Below are 16,329 nucleotides of genomic sequence, written 5' to 3' on the forward strand. Positions count from 1 at the left end.
AAATGTTTTTCAAAAGGTCATTAGTTAGACAAAAACGCTGTTTGTTTTTGTTCATATTGACAACAGAAGGCCTGATTTAGAGATGGACGCAAATTGTACCTAATGAAACCAAACCAGCCTTTAAAATGCCACTTTAAATTTAGTGGAAAACTCGCAGAAAATCACGCCGGATCCTTCTTCTCTGAACCTATTACATAACCCCCAGTGAGTTTAAAGATGTTCACAAATTTAAACAAATTGTTCAGAAAGAATATGTTTTGCTTTCAATCAAAGCTATCTTAATTATAATTATAAGGCAATGAAAAAACAGAAGCACACAATTAATTGTTTGTATTAGTAGCTTTAGGTTCTATTCCACTGCCTGCATCTTTACATTCACGGTAATAAAATAGGAATATAGCACACAAACAACCTTCCTACTGACATAAGAGTCATATATATGCACACAATGGTGATTTTTATAAACAATGAGAAACTTTTATCTGTAAACTGAGAATACACCTCCCATAGTGGCAAAAGCGACACATCAGGTACTATTCAAAGATCATTATGCAAAAAGTAACTTCAAGTAACATCCCATATACAATTCTTAAACCTCCCCTATAAATAAAGGTGTGTATTCAGAGGCTCTGAGTTAGTTTATAATAAAAGGGAGTGCCTGCACTGTGACTCTAGAGAGAAGAGACTACGCTGAAGAGTGTCCTGCAACATTTATCACAGAACTATGGGGAAACACATTGAGGGTGCTGCCAGGGCTCTGCTGAATGAAGGAGAGGAGAATGAGATGGTAATCCTGATTCCTGACTCCCATAGTCTTATTACGTGCCAGACAGCTATTGTATAATTACATGTAATATAATTTCTACACTGTACCTTTCATTTGTTAGAATGTAACTTTATACTTTTAGTTTAATCAAAATATCTTTTTATAAGCTGTATAAATTATATGTTTTTAAGAATTAACATTTCTATTATATTTTTTTATGCTGGACAATTAGATTTCCAAACTTATTCAATATATATATTAGCAGAGAGCAGACATTTGACAGCTATGTGTAATACATTTCATGTAACTGATTCCTCCTCTATGATGGTCACTACTAAAGAAGTTACCATAAAATACATTAATGCTTCATTTACAATCTGTACAAGTGTAAAGCCGCAGTGTAAATGCTCTTATGTTACACTGAGCACTTCTGTACAATTTGATCTGGTAACAGCATGTTCAGAAATTAAGTGGAACTTATTGTTCTCTCTCCAAAATCACATTCTTGCCATTGTGGGGAAGGTCCCAGTGCTTAGAGATTCTGGACCTCATTCAGAGTCGGTCGTTGCGGCCGCACGGTCGTACGCCACCGATGTTCGCTATACTGCGCATGTGTAAAGTTTGCAATGCGCGTGCGCAAACTAGCCGCTACGATCAGAAATTTCTCTCTCCTTGAACACAGCCAGGTCGGTAGTTTGAGTGACAGAATGAGGCGTTTGTGGGTGGTAACAGGGGAAGGTGCTTGAAAACGGGGGAGTGGAGATCCGAACGCAGGCGTGCCTCATTATGCGAACGGCGTTTTATGGGAGTGCATACGGATTATGGAAGTGCATAATTAACAAAGTAGTGTCATGGCACATGTGACATGGGAGGTTTTTACACTGACATGATCGTAGAGCTTAAGAGAGGGTATGGTCAACCTTAAGCTCTACGACCAGTTCCGATGGTTCCCGATGGTCTCGATTAATCCTTATATGCCCGGAGATGACGTGCAATGCGTACGAGAAGGGGGCGTATTTTTTTGTCTTCCGACCGCTTCCTCCCCTTGGTCAGCCAACTACCGATCCAAACTTAGGGACGCAACTTGCGAGGGAAAAATTTGAATATCCGGCCCCTTTTTCCGTACGACCGTGCGGCCGCTTCGACCGACTCTGAATGAGGTCCACTGTCTCTAAGATGTCTATCTATGGAATTTTTGAGATATCTACAAACAACAATTTATCTAATTGTTTAAGTAATGTACATTTATCATTTTCTGTGTTCATAACATTCAGTAACTCAGATCAGTAAACACACCACTATTTTACCACTATTTATCAAGTCTTTTAGCTCTGTTGGAAGCCTATTCATAAAGTCAATTATCTGTCTCGACTGTTTTAGCAATTCATCATTGCTCTGGCGCAGAGAGAGCTGATCCAAAGATCAGCTGTCCCTGCGAATGTTATCACTGTTACTTTAGTAGCGGCAAAAATTAGTACTGCTGAGTCTGACTCTGCAGTACTAGTGCACCTACATAAAGCCCCAGCGGAAGGAGCCAGGCAGTGGCATCCGAATGGATCCCTCTTTGTGACTCTGGACTCCTTCCCATAGGTAAGGAGCAGGGTGCAAACAAACACCATCTGAAGATGTTCCTGCAGAATGTTCCCACAGTCAAGCTACAAAAATATTATATTTTCTTGATCCATTTAGGTCCCCCTACTAGTGTATGAGGATAGCGGGCCAGTTCAGAGCTAAAAGGCAAGCAGGAGATAGCAGTGATATCTCCTGCGTTACCTTTATAATGAATAGTCCCAATACTTAATCTATACAAAAATAGGTGAAAATTTTCATTTTCGCCTGCTTTTGTATAAATTAAGTGATGATGAATAGACCTCTTAATCATACAGAAACAGCAGTTTTCCCATGATTATCACTATGAACTAAAAGTCCTATGTATCAAGTATATAATGCGGGAGATATTGCAGTTATTAGCAGATTGGGAGCACAATGCAGTCCACATACAGAACAAGGTACAGTAAAACTAAAACTTTTCAGAGCTGTACTGGCTAACGTCATCTTCAGGCTGAGTTCCTATGGAAAGAGCTCTTATTGCGAAGAGGGATCCATTTAGATCCATCTGCCTCCTCCAGCTCTCACAGCGCTCATATGCTGTCTAAGGTCCAACATGTGCAGTAACACTGAACAGAACTCAGCAGTGTAAACTTTCGGCGCTTCCATTAGCGGTGACAGTAAAGCTTTAAAGACTCACCGGGACAGCTGCTTATCAGCTCAGGTGGTAAAGTGTTGGCTAGTGTGTAATCACATTACAGATATTTATAACAATCCACAAAGGTATGCCTAGCTCCAAATGCAAATATTTGAAATGGGATTTGCCCAGAGGGTAAATAATACCATGCTCTTCCCACGATCTCTTCTAGGTACAGAAAGCACTGTTTTCATTATTCTTATTCTTTCTTTTAAATAGTTTCACCACATCACACAGACCTTTACTGAGGATATTTAATCACTCACATCAGTCCATGCACCATTGGAGCTGGGAGACCCTAGCTCTCTGCAAATCCTGCACTAGCATTTATGCCCAACACCCCATTACATTGCAGTTAAATGCACTCACCTCTCAGATACAGAGGGTAACATCTAGACAAGGGCTGGCTTGTAAGCTACACCCAACTAGATTGGAAGCAGCGGAATCAGTGTGTATTACCACCGGCCACATGGCTGGCGGTTGAAATCCCGATGCCGGAAGCCCGGCAGAGGTGAAGATCTCGACAGGGGATTTAGGTAAGTAATACTAACCTTACCCCCCTAACCCTCCCTTAGGGGTGTCTAACCCTAACCAACCCTAAGTGCCTAAACATAACCCCCCCGTTCCAGCAGCCTAAACCTAAGTCTCCCAGGGGGGTGCCTAACCCTAACTTCCCGGGGTACCTAACCCTAACCAACCCTAAGTGCCTAAACATAACCCCCCGGTTCCTGCAGCCTAAACCTAAGTCTCCCAGGGGGGTGCCTAACCCTAACTTCCCCCTGGGAGCCCCTAACCTAACCCCCCCCACACACGGCTGTCCGCACCCACCGCACGGCTTTCCTTCATTCAGTATGCCGGGCATCGGGCTCCCGGCGTAGGGATAAAGATAGGCATTGAGATTTCAATGCGTATCATTCGACCCCTGCCGGGATTTGACAGTCGGGAAGCAAGCAGTCGGCATTTCGACCATCGGCTTCATGACTGTATCCCGTAAGCAGCCAATGCTGAGCTAGCCAACATTTTACAACAAAGGGCTAAATGTAATAGCATGCGATCTTCAGCTACTGCAGGGATTTATGCAAGTCTCCCCGTATTTTTAAAGTGGCAATGATTTTAAAGGCTAAACCAAAGTCTCTGGTTTGTATCCTGGGATTGTCCACTGGCAACTATAGAGTAGGAGGTGAAATCAGGCACCTGACCTCTACTAAACTACCAGTAACCACATGCAGCTCCCGAAAATGGGGGTTAGTCACCCCCTCAAATTAACATAATGAAGTACAAAAGAAATAGAGGGAATGCAGATATACTAATAAAAGGATAAAGTTTTACTTCAAATGTTAAGCCTCAAAAAATCCAATATCACAACAAATAATAAATACGAATTATAATAAAATTATACAATGTAAAAACTCCTGGTACCGCTGTCATCAGAAATATACATGTGCATACCATTAAAAAATGGAAGTTTAGAGTGATGTACATATTATAGTCAGAAAAAAAACACGTAGTAAAAACTGATGGTTGTGTTTCAGTTTGTGGTCTATTCCAGAGGTTCCCATACTCTGCCATTACAGTCCAGGTTTTAAGGATATCCATGCTTGAACACAGGTGACTTAATTAGTACCTCAGTCAATTTGAATTAACCATCTGGACTCAAGCATGGGAACTTCTGCTCTTTTCAAGAAGCAACTTTGTAACCACCGCTCCCAATCAGTGACTGCAGCAATGTCAATAAATATGTTGCTAAAAACGATCCTCATTCACAGGACACATTTACCAGATAATAACAATTCTATACAATGCCATATAATGCCTTGCAATAAATCTATGACAAGAGCTGATCAGCAGATGATTGATTAGTTGTTTTTATGTTAACAGGAAATATTTGGGTACAGCACAGTACAATGGCAGAAAGGACTTTGCATAGCAGGATATATATTTTCCTTGGGATTGCTCTGGCTCTTGTTTTACTGGAAACCTGAATGGGATGTCTGGGCCTGCTGCACCCCATGTACACTCGAAGAAGCTGATGTCGTATTGCTCAGAGCAACGGTAAATAATCCAGAATCATTTTAACTACAATGGTTAATGTATTTGTGTCCCCCTGTCACTGAGTTGCTGGCATCAGGTACTGTACATGCGTAGACAGTTCACCTCTTCACTGATGCTTTCCTTTACCCTGGCTAGCTTATGTGTATGGGCAATTAGTGATTGGGATATCCCTGCTCATGCTTTCTTTATAGCAAAGTAATAGACCATCTCTATTACAAAATATGTTCTCTTATTAAACAACTTCTCCTGCACATTACTTGGTTGTAAAATCTATATAATAAGTGAGAAAGCATGTCTGTCTGTTTGTCCAGTATGCACTGCCAGAGTTTTGGACCTAGCTCCAAAAAATTTGGCATGAAGGTGTAGTTTGACCAGGATTAGGTTTTTGCCTAGGTTTGAATGTCGTCAGGGTCACACACTGTCACACAATCCCTAAAAATGGGGACACTCTTACAACACACAGGCTCCATTGGAAATTGGCAGTGAAAGCTACAAATTTATCCTTTTAATCTCACAGGCTAAGCAAACTTTATGACTCATGCAAGTTCATATTAAATCCAAAATTAGTGCTTTTTAAAGTGACCATATATATTGGTCAGCCCTTTGTGTTTGCATGCAACGGTGTAGCTAAACCTTTGGGTTTTCCCCCACACAGAGCCCATTTAGGTTGTGTCACACTGTAGTCTTATTCACGTTATGCCAAGCAGTAGTAGTGCCCCTTATACATTATGCCACACAGTAATGTCCCTTACACTACACAGTAATGCTCTTTTCACATTATACCACACAGTAATGCCCTTTACAGATTATGCCACATAGTAGTAGTGCCCCATATAACACATTCCACACAATAGTAGTGCCCAATGACCCTTACATACTGTATAATGCCCTCCCCAGCAACTCATCTCCCTGTGTACCTCCAGCAGCCTCTCGCCTCCCCCTGTGTGCCATCAGCAGCTGGCAAGTGTGGATTTGGTGCCAGGCTGCAAGCTAATTACAACTGGAACACTGAAAGGCAGCGGCGGACATGGACAAACAGCACCACTGCAATTTGAATATTTGAATCTGGGGCCAGTCGCGAGCCAAACTGAGCTCGCAGACCAGCAACCAGTCAGGTGCTGACATTGCTGATTGGCTGTCAGTCCACGAGCTCTGATTGCCTCCCGACTGGCAGCGCTGTCCTTCCATGTCTGCCTGCTAGTGTGCCAGCTGTAATCAGATGGCGGGCCGGCACTAAAAGAACATCTCTGGCACCCGATCCCCCCTCTGTGGCCCTTACTGGACTGGCCCACCTTTTGTGCGTGACTAGGTGCAGGAGGAATGGTGAGCCACAGAGGCAGCTCGGGCACCATAGCAACTGCACCTCTTGCACCCAAAGTAGTTAAGCCACCATTTACATGCTTTCAGGATCAATGGAATGGAGTTACAGACAATGTAAACAAATAAAGTCTGCTGGTGTAATCAATGGTCCAGTCTACAAACTGGGCAAAAACGCGGGGTATCCCAGCAAGTGACACATATTTAAGCAACAATATCTACATGTCCACCACTCCTTCACAATAATTGGGTGATAACAATTAAAACTACTTCCTTCCTAGTGAGTGTGTGTGCGTGTGTGTGCGCCGAAGAGTGGGCGTGGTCACATGTCAAAATGGGCGTGGCCACTGGAAAATGGTATGTTTAAACATGACACACCATGGTTTTTCTTCACTTTGGGAACATTCCTTTCCATTCCATATGCACCTTAATGCCCCTCTTGCAATGCCCACTGTAGTAGTGCCCCTTATGCAGTGTCCCCTGTAGTAGTGCCCCTTATGCAGTGTCCCCTGTAGTAGTGCACCCTTATACAGTGCCCCCAGTAGTGCACCCTTATACAGTGCCCCCAGTAGTGCCACTTATGCAGTGCCCCAATAGTGCCACTTATACAGTGCACATTATGCAGTGCCCCTCCTACAGTGCCCCTTATACAGTGCCCTCAGTAGTACCACTTATACAGTGCCCAGTAGAAGTCCCTCCTATGCAGTGCCCCCAGTAGTGGCCCCTCTATGCAGTGCCAGTGCCCCTTACATATATAGGACAAGACACACACAAAAAAAACACAACACTTACCTGAATCCCCACTCCTGTGCCCACCACTGTCCACTCCTCCATCCTCCCGTCCTGCTCTGCACTATAGGAGAGATGTAATGACGTCTCTCCCATCACCCACTGCTGGAACCGAAAGGTGGAGCTCATTAGTGAGGTCAAGCCTGGCTCTGGCCATTGGTGCAGCAGCCAATGAGAGTCTGTCTGACTCTGATTGGGTGCCAAAACAAACACACCACTGCCGGGTAGTATGAGTGTACTACCCGGCTCCGGTGTTTGTTACTGAAACCAGGGTCCTGGCCCGGGCCCGGCGATGCCCTCCCTCTGTGCCGCCGGTCCGATGGCGCCCAGGGCATGTGACCACTTGACCCCCCAATAGAGACGCCACTGCACTCTACTCACATGTAGTTACTACACTCCATAAGTGTTACTCAGAGCTACATCTCATTCTCACTCTGCAGCTCTCCTTATAGAGCTTTATGTAAGTCTGACTTTCTTATTACACCTCAGCCTCACTTATAACAGCTCTGATTCTCTTTATGGTGATGAGTACATACACAGAAATTATCCTCGCTGTCCTTTAAAAATAAAACTGACACTTTTAATCACTTTGAATCAATAATTATAATCAAGTACCTGGCTAGCGCTTTCTCTATTATAATAAATCAATCATAGTAATATTGAGGGGGTCAGAAACAAACAAACAAACGGAAGTCTGTGCTGTTATTGTTCCACAGAGGGAGATGTTCAATTTCTGAACTGAACCCTTCTTCTCGGCAGTGATTGTATGGGCAGACTCCTAGACAGTTCCCCTAATAAACTTTATAGGTATATTGTTATTCACATAATGATTGTCTGTTAGGGATTTATACAGCAACTCTCTTGTGTACTCCCTCTGTCAGTAAGTGCTGTCTTAAGGGCATTTAGCATGTAAGACAACCAGCTGTTTGTGTCTTTGTTAAAAAACAATAAAAAGGGAGTTGACCTTACCCACTTAACTTGCTACTATATTTTCCAAAAACCTCCCAGAAATGTTGGTTTTTATGATCAAATTAGGTCAAGAACATTTCTAACTACTCAACACAATTTTATAAGTACAGTATATATTTTATTTTTATATTTTTTGAAACACAGTATATCATAGCAATGTTTATGGAATACTGTAGTGATGGCCATTGACAACTGTGCAACATTGTTTTGAAAACCATTAATTGTTTAGTCATCAATGGCTGAATACTCCACATGCACAGACCGTCGCCAATGTTTACTTAACATCGGGTAGAGGGGAAAGGTTGGGTGGCTGCCATTGAAGGTGCAATAGTGGTGCTACCATTGATGTAAAACACTTGCCATCAGCCATACACCATTGATGGTTACAACCCATCGATGGTCATCCCCAGTATACTGTTCATGAACTTCAAGAGGCTCCATATCAATATTCTTGATTAACACTGGATGGCCATAATAAAAATGATCCAAGAAATTAGCCTTCATAATAATACCTATATAAAAATAAACATTACAGGGGGAAAAAACTATTTTTCCAATAATTATTGTACTTATAATCAGGAAAAGCACTGGAAGCTGGGTATTTGCTATGTATATATGTCCCCGGCGGCTGTTCCTCTCTGCAGCCGCTGGTTGTGCATACTGACTGGGGGCAGCGCTGGTTGGATGGGGGCTGCCTCTGCGCTGCATGCACAGGGGGAGGATCCGTAGGTGCAGAGGGGCCGGGAGTTTCCTTTGAGTTTGGCAGCTGCTGAAAGATTATCTTCCGCAAGCCGCCCAGTGGGTGTTTCTGACATATGTGACCATGTCAGGGAAAGCCCAGCCTGTCTTGGTCACATCTGATGCAACCACGACAGGCAAGTGATAAAAAAAGCCCTTTACTAAAATTGTGTAGTTATATCACTATTCACAAAACTATTCATCTGATCAAAACTCTCATAGCTTATTTTCATATTAGTTATGTGATACCCCACTGTTGCAAGGTATCTCTTAAATACCTGTCCCAGCTGCAGATAATACCCCACCTTCACATACTCTTATTTTACAGGCGGCTTTGACGACAGCCATTTTGTGGCCAGTGAGATCTCACAAACATAAAGTAAAGTTTAGTAAAAGAAAAAAAAAGCAGTTTGAGGAGTGACAGTTACAGCCGGATAGTAAAGCTGAGGATATCATTGAAGAGCTGGAGAGATCCAGAAAGAGAGAGAGACAACTTTCACAAACTGAGAGATAGCGCTATAGACTGAGGAACATCTCTAGAGAGGCAAAAGGGGAGATGTATCAAGCCTTGGAGAGAGTTAATGTAGAGAAGTTGCACAAAGCGACCAATCAACATCTACAGTAACTGTCCTTTCCAAGACTGGGCACAAAGCGACCAATCAGCATCTACAGTAACTGTGCTTTCCAAGACTGGGCACAAAGCGACCAATCTGCATCTATAGTAACTGTGCTTCCCCCACACATGGAGCGATATAGCAGCCGCTCTGACGGATTGCAACAATATCGCAGCTATATCGTTCTGTATGTGGGCATGATATCGACTGCTGCGCGCTCATGTGAGGTCATCCTTAGTTCCTCCAGATATTTCTGTCTGCACAAGAGATCTGGAGAATCAAAGGACGATCTCATGCTAGTCTATGTGGGAGGCGGCATATCAGGCAGTCAGGCAGCGGATTGCTCCGTGTGTGGGGACCGCCCGATATGTCGGCTGTCGGATCGTGCATCGCATCGCCGGCTACACATAGTACCATGTGTAGCCGGTTTAACAGTTAGATGCTGTTTGCTTGCTATGGGCAACTTATCGCCTGTATCTTTCTCCAAGGCTTGATACATCTCCCCCAAAGAGAGTGAGCAGACTGAGGACCTGATTCGGAAATGGACGCAATGCCAATGTTTATTCAGTTGAGCGATTATCTGTGGTCTGCACATGTGTATGAGTCACACTGCGTATGCATCAAGTTTTATTACTGCTGTCACTCGCAATAAGGATTTATTTATAAAGTGAATGACAGGCAGGGACTGTTTGTGGGCAGAATTGGGGGTCGACTCAAAGGCAGACATGTCACAATCATTTTCAGGTCATATCTTCTTCTGCGACTGCTATCCCATACACAGTAAAAATTGCTCTGGTGTCTCAGTTCCCGCAGCAATTCTGCGCAACCATAGGGTTTCTCAGAAGGCAGATCATCAACTGATCTGTAACCGATGCTGCATCTTTGTTCGCAGTGGCTTGGATTTGTGAGGCTGGAGGTGGGCGTCTCAACACAAATCCCTGCGGCTGCAAGACTTTAATATTTATATATTAATAGTGAGTTCATGCTACAGCTGCTCTCACGTTCCTTTTAAGACTTCCAAAAATTTTAGAGATTGTGAGAAACAGGCAATATGAAGGTAATGTTTACTTTTTGGATTTGGGAGAGTAGATTTAAGGCGGGTATACACTATACAGATATATCTGCAGATTGAGTGATCTGCAGATATATCTGCAGATGATGGTTGTTCGTACACACTGAACAATCACCATCTGTGTCTGCCCATAGGTCCCGGCATCCAGGGGGTGTGTCCCATCTGGCAGGGGGCGTGTCCCGCCCCCCTCCTTGCGGCTGCTGCTGTGTGTGTACGGGCGGTCTGCAGATCGCCCGTATACACCTGCCAGTGGACAGATATGTCTGCAGACATATCTATCCATCGGCTGTACAGCACAGCCAATGTGATATGTCAGTGAACGCCGACGTTCACTGACATATCGCGGGTACACACTGCCCGACGGGCAGCAGATACATTGGCCGATCAATTGATCGGCCAAAGTGTCTGTCAGTGTGTACCCAGCTTTACTCTTCATTGGTTTTTCAAATAAGCAGATGATCGGCAGCTTTGACCAATGGATTTAAAATGGCAAGGTCATTTTTAGTAGAGATGTGCGTTGACCCCCGTGTTTTGGTTTTGGATCTGTATCTCCTCTGGTTTTGGATCTGGATTGGTTTTGCCAAAACCGCCATTCAGTGTTTTGGTTTTGGATCTGTATTTTTTTTTTTTAAATCCTATAAACAGCTAAAATCATATAATTTGGGCCTGTTTTGTTCCTACAGTATTATTAACCTCAATAACATTTATTTCCACTTGTTTCCAGTCAATTTTGGCCACCTCAAAGCTCACAATATTGATTTTTTTCATCTAGTTAAGGGCCAAAAGGTTGCATCCAGCTAAGCGACAGCAGTGGGCAGCACTAACATGTGGCAGTTCAACTTTGAACATGGCACAGAGTGGCATTGCAGTGGTAGACAGGATGGCAGTTTAATAAACTATATGACCCTAGGAATTTTAAAAAACAAGAATATTTTCCTTAACTAGGTCAGAGGCCCGATGGAGTTGGAATGTTTATGACTGAAGACAGGGAAAGGACGGAAGGAATGATTAGTTTTTAATTTATTTAATTTAGTATTTTGATTCTTAAAAAAATGTATGAGGGAAGATCAATCTAGGATCAGGTTCTTCAGTTCCTAAAAGACATCTTTGATCCGGAGGAGGTTTTTTAATTTTTATACAACATGATCTAATAAAAAAAATGAGTTTGCCTTGCTTGTGGAGGTGCTGCTAGAACATACTGTAAACTGTAAACAGATGTTTACTAGTTTGTGCTTAGGGTGGTTGTTAGGGATCATGGAACCAGGAGTTGCTGTTTACATCAGAAGAAAGCAGCCTGTAGTTCTTCGGCTGAATTAGAACTCCCAGCATCTGTAATGTTTGCTGGGTCTACTGTAAGTTATTTGTCGACAACAACAGGTGGCGTGCTTCAGGTTACCTCAGCCTGCTTTACACACTGAATGTACCATGTAAATATATTTGTATGTGACCAATATACACAACTAATGCTTGTATTAAACGTATTTGCACACACATCATGGCAGGAACATGCTCTGTGCTATTGCTGCTCATATTTGCCACCCCATCAATTTGGTGGTTCTGAATTTTCTTTAAAAAAATGAAAGGGGCATGCAGGAGATGCTGTCTGCGGCCATTACAATTTCTGGACATTCATAAACCATAAAATTAAAAATGACAGGCAGCCATGCCCCAAACAGTACATAATGCAAAGAAAAGAGGTGCAAGATGGAATTGTCCTTGGGTCCTCCAACCTCCTCTTATGTTGTATATATGAAACAGGACATTCACAGTTTAACAAACCAATCACTTCAGTGACAGGGACTGCCAATTGTGGCTGAAATGATTGGTTTGTTTGGCCCCACACAAAACAAGCTGCCAAAGCACAGTGGACATTGGTGGCAATGATCCCATACACAAACTGGCTTTACAACATAGGTAAGATCAGATGTCGTCATTGTCATCATCTACGTCATCCCCATCAGTGTGTACATCCTCTTCTTCACACAATATTAATTCATCCCCGCTGGAATCCACCATTACAGATACTTCTGTATTTGTTTTACTTACTTGCTGGTAAAGGTCTTCCTCGTGGAATTTGTAATTAATTTTGATGAACATTATCTTTTCCACATTTTGGGGAAGTAATCTCTTATGCCGATCACTGACAAGGTGCCCGTCTGCACTGAGAACTCTTTCAGGGTACACTCTGGAGGGTGGGCAACTTAAGTACAGCAAAGCCAGTTTGTGTAAGGGACTCCAAATTGCCTCTTTTTCCTGCCAGTAGTGAATTGGACTGTCTAACATGCCTATTTGGATGCTGTCCCTAAAATAATCATCCACCATTCTCTGAATGGTGACCATTTCAGTCACGGTAGACATGTCACTCACTTGTAGGCAGTTCTTTCAGACCCAGCCAGTTTTTTCCTGGCATGCGCAGAAACTGAAGGAGAAGATGTTGCTGTGTCACGTGCCACTTGAGCTGACAATTTTTGCATCTTTGCATCTTTTCAGATTTATGTCCGTCAGAAAGAAAGACACAAGGTATGACTTAAACCTAGGATCAAGTATGGTCGCCAAAAGATAGTGATCTGATTTCAAGAGATTGACGACCCTTGGATCCCGGCGAAGCGAATGAAGGGCTTGATCTACAAGTCTGACATACTTAGCGGAATCACTCCATTTCAGCTCCTCCTTAAGTTTCTCCAGCTGCTTTTGCAATAGTCTGTTTAGGGGAATGACTTGACTCAAGCTGGCAGTGTCTGAACTAACTTCACATGTGGCAAGTTAACAGGGTTTGAGAACCTTGCACAACACGGAAATTATTCTCCACTGCGCTTGACTAAGGTCCTTTCCCGCTCCTCTCCCTATGTCATAGGCCGTAGTGTAGCCTTGGATGGCCCTTGCTGCTCCTCCATCCGCTGAAGCATATAGAGGGTAGAATTCCACCTAGTTGCTGCCTCTTGCTTCAGCTGATGGCAGGGCAAATTCAACAGTTCTTGTTGGTTCTGCAATCTTCAACACACATTTGCTGAATGTCGAAAATGTCCAGAAATCTTTCGGGCCACCGAGAGCACCTCCTGCATGCCCCTGTCATTTAAAAAAAAAAAAATGTTGCACCACCAAATTAATTGTGTGAGCAAAACATGGGATGTGTCTGAATTTGCCCACATGTAGTGAAAACGTTGATACACAGAGTAGCCTGCCTCTGAATGAGCTGGCATTTGTTAGATGCTGCTGCTGCTGCTGCTGCTGTTTGCACTGTTGGAGGCAATACACCTAGCCAGTGGGCTGTCACAGTCATGTAATCTTTATCTGCAGTTAAGTGGACAGTGGGCACAATGGCATTTCGGAGGACATTAATAAGGTTTTTAATGTCCTTGTACAGATTGGGAATTGCTATTCTATAGAAGTTTAATCTAGAAGGGACATGATAGTGGGGACACAGGACCTCCATTAACTGTGTAAAACCCACTGCATTAATGGCGGATACTGGATGCACATCTAATACCAGCATAGCTATTATGGCGTCAGTAATCCGTTGTGCAACTGGGTGTCTGCTGTCATACTTGTTCACCATTGCAAAGGATTGTTTGACAGTCAATTGTTTGGTAAAAGTAGTCTTCTTTCTGGTCCCATTCTGGGATGAAGATCCACTCACAGCAGCAGCAGCAACAGGCATAGCACTCAAGGATCCTTCTGAGGAACCACGGATAGGAGAGGAGTCAGTCATTCTTATGAAATAGGATGCAGGACTACTTCCGATCACAATTGATAATGTTGATGATGATGCAGGTGTTGGTGGTGGAGATTGCAGGCACTTGGATCCAGATAGAAGGGAGCAGCTAGGTGACACTGGACTGATTGTTATGTTTTTTTTAGCCAAAGTTTCTGAGTTTGAAAAACCCTTTTCAATTTGATGAATGCGCTGCAAGTGACATAACAGGGAGGAGGTTCCTAGATGGTTAAGGTCCTTACCTCTACTCACTGTTACTTGGCAACAGTTACAAATGGCTTGGCTAAGGTTGTCCAGATTTGGGTGGAAATAATTCCACACATGAGAAGTGGATTTTTTGGTCCTTTGCCCAGGCATAACCACAATGGAATTTTTCCCACCATGGGCAACAACTGTTGCCTAATTTACAGTTTTTACACAAACATCCTCGGCATCAACATTCTCATCATCATCAACGTCCTCATCATCCTTGTTGTTGTTGCCAACTACATAAATATCCTCCTCATCTTCCTGGTGCAATTCCACAGAAGCATCCTCGATTTCATCTCAGCATGTTGACTTGTGCTACTCATCCCCACATTTGCAGAGGGCACACAAATAGTGGAAGGGGGATCCTCTTCAAGTACAGTATTAGAAAGGTCAGGCTCACACATGGCAACCGCGGTCACACTCGGCCTCTCCTCGGGGATCTGTGACTTTTCGGAGCACACAGTTGGTTCCGGTGTCTTACTCTTCTTAACAATTGTAATTCTTTTATACGTCTACTACAAGCAGAAGGGCTTAAATCATCCCAACTAGAACCACAAGTCATAAATAAAGGCCAAGGCCTTATCCTTTCCTTGCCACTTTGTGTAGTGAATGGCATACTGCTAATTTTTTGTTTCTCTAAAGCTAACAAAGCTTTAGAATTTTTTTTCTTTAATAGGGTAAAAGTTTAGTTTACATGGCCTGACTTAAGCCCTGGGGCATTGGCCTTCATAGATGTTGACGGCCTTGCATCGTCATCATGACTGCTGCTGGCAGCTACAAGACTGGTATGTGGTTCCTGCTCTCCTGTCATGTAACTGTCCTTCATACTCACTGTGGTCTTGCAGCAGTGTCACCAAGCAACTATAGCGCAGCTAACTTGTGGCTAACGCACACAACCACACAAAAAAAACTATTTTTAAAACTGGGGAAGAGTACCCCTGAACGAGGCAGCAGCCCCTTGATAAACGACATAGGCAGCACCCCTGCGCAGCTACGTTGCTGACAGTGTGGCTAACACACACACAAACAGAAAAAAAAACACTTTTATTATTTTATATTTGTTACACTGGGGGGGAGAGCACCCCTGAACCAGGCAGCAGCCCCTTGATTAATGACACAGGAAACACCCCTGCGCAGACACGCACACACACACACACACACAAAAAAGACTTAATATATATTTTTTTGCACTTAGGGGGGGGGGAAAGCACCCCTGAACAAGGCAGCAGCCCCTTGATTAATGACACAGGCAGCACGCTTGGTGCAGCTACGTTGTTAAGTGTAGATATCGCGCACACACATACAGAAAAAAGACTTTGAAAAAAACATTTTAATTTTTTTCACCTGGGGGGGAAGAGCACCCCCTGGACAACACAGCAGCACCCCTTTATGGATTGCAATGACACAGGAGTCACTGAAGCCCCTCTCTTCTGTCTGCAGCACAGCTCCTATAGACAACAACACTGCCCTTATGGACAACAGCACAGTACAGCCCAGCCAGCCACTATGGACAACAGCAGCCAGCCCCTATGACAACAGCAGCCAGCCCCTATGACAACAGCAACCAGCCTCTATGACAACAGCAGCCAGCCCCTATGCACAGCCACTATGGACAACAACAGCACAGCCCCTCCCTAGCTTCCTCTCCACAGCCGGAATTAAAATGACGGCGAGCGCGTGAAGCTTTATAGGATCCAAAACTCAACGTGAATCCGATAGCGGGAGGATGGCGTTTTGCCTCGCTTTGAGATCCGAATCAGGCGGGAAAACCCAAGCCGGACTCTGATCTCGCCTCGGATCTCTGAA

The 16,329-nt window shown here is 43.6% G+C and overlaps 1 protein-coding gene across 1 annotated transcript in view; it reads left to right on the forward strand.

Annotated features, from left to right (window-relative positions):
* Positions 1-724: 724 nt before the first annotated feature.
* Positions 725-16,329, forward strand: part of LOC148508308 (putative cation-transporting ATPase 13A4) — a 131,808-nt gene continuing 116,203 nt past the window's right edge. Inside the window, exons 1-2 of the mRNA XM_088444763.1 lie at positions 725-787; positions 4,890-5,063. Coding sequence (XP_088300889.1) covers positions 725-787; positions 4,890-5,063 — 237 coding nt within the window. The remainder of the gene's footprint in view (positions 788-4,889; positions 5,064-16,329) is intronic.

The sequence above is a fragment of the Taudactylus pleione genome, unplaced genomic scaffold (genome assembly GCF_031769625.1).
Source record: "Taudactylus pleione unplaced genomic scaffold, aTauple2 ptg000372l, whole genome shotgun sequence".
NCBI lineage: Eukaryota > Metazoa > Chordata > Amphibia > Anura > Myobatrachidae > Taudactylus > Taudactylus pleione.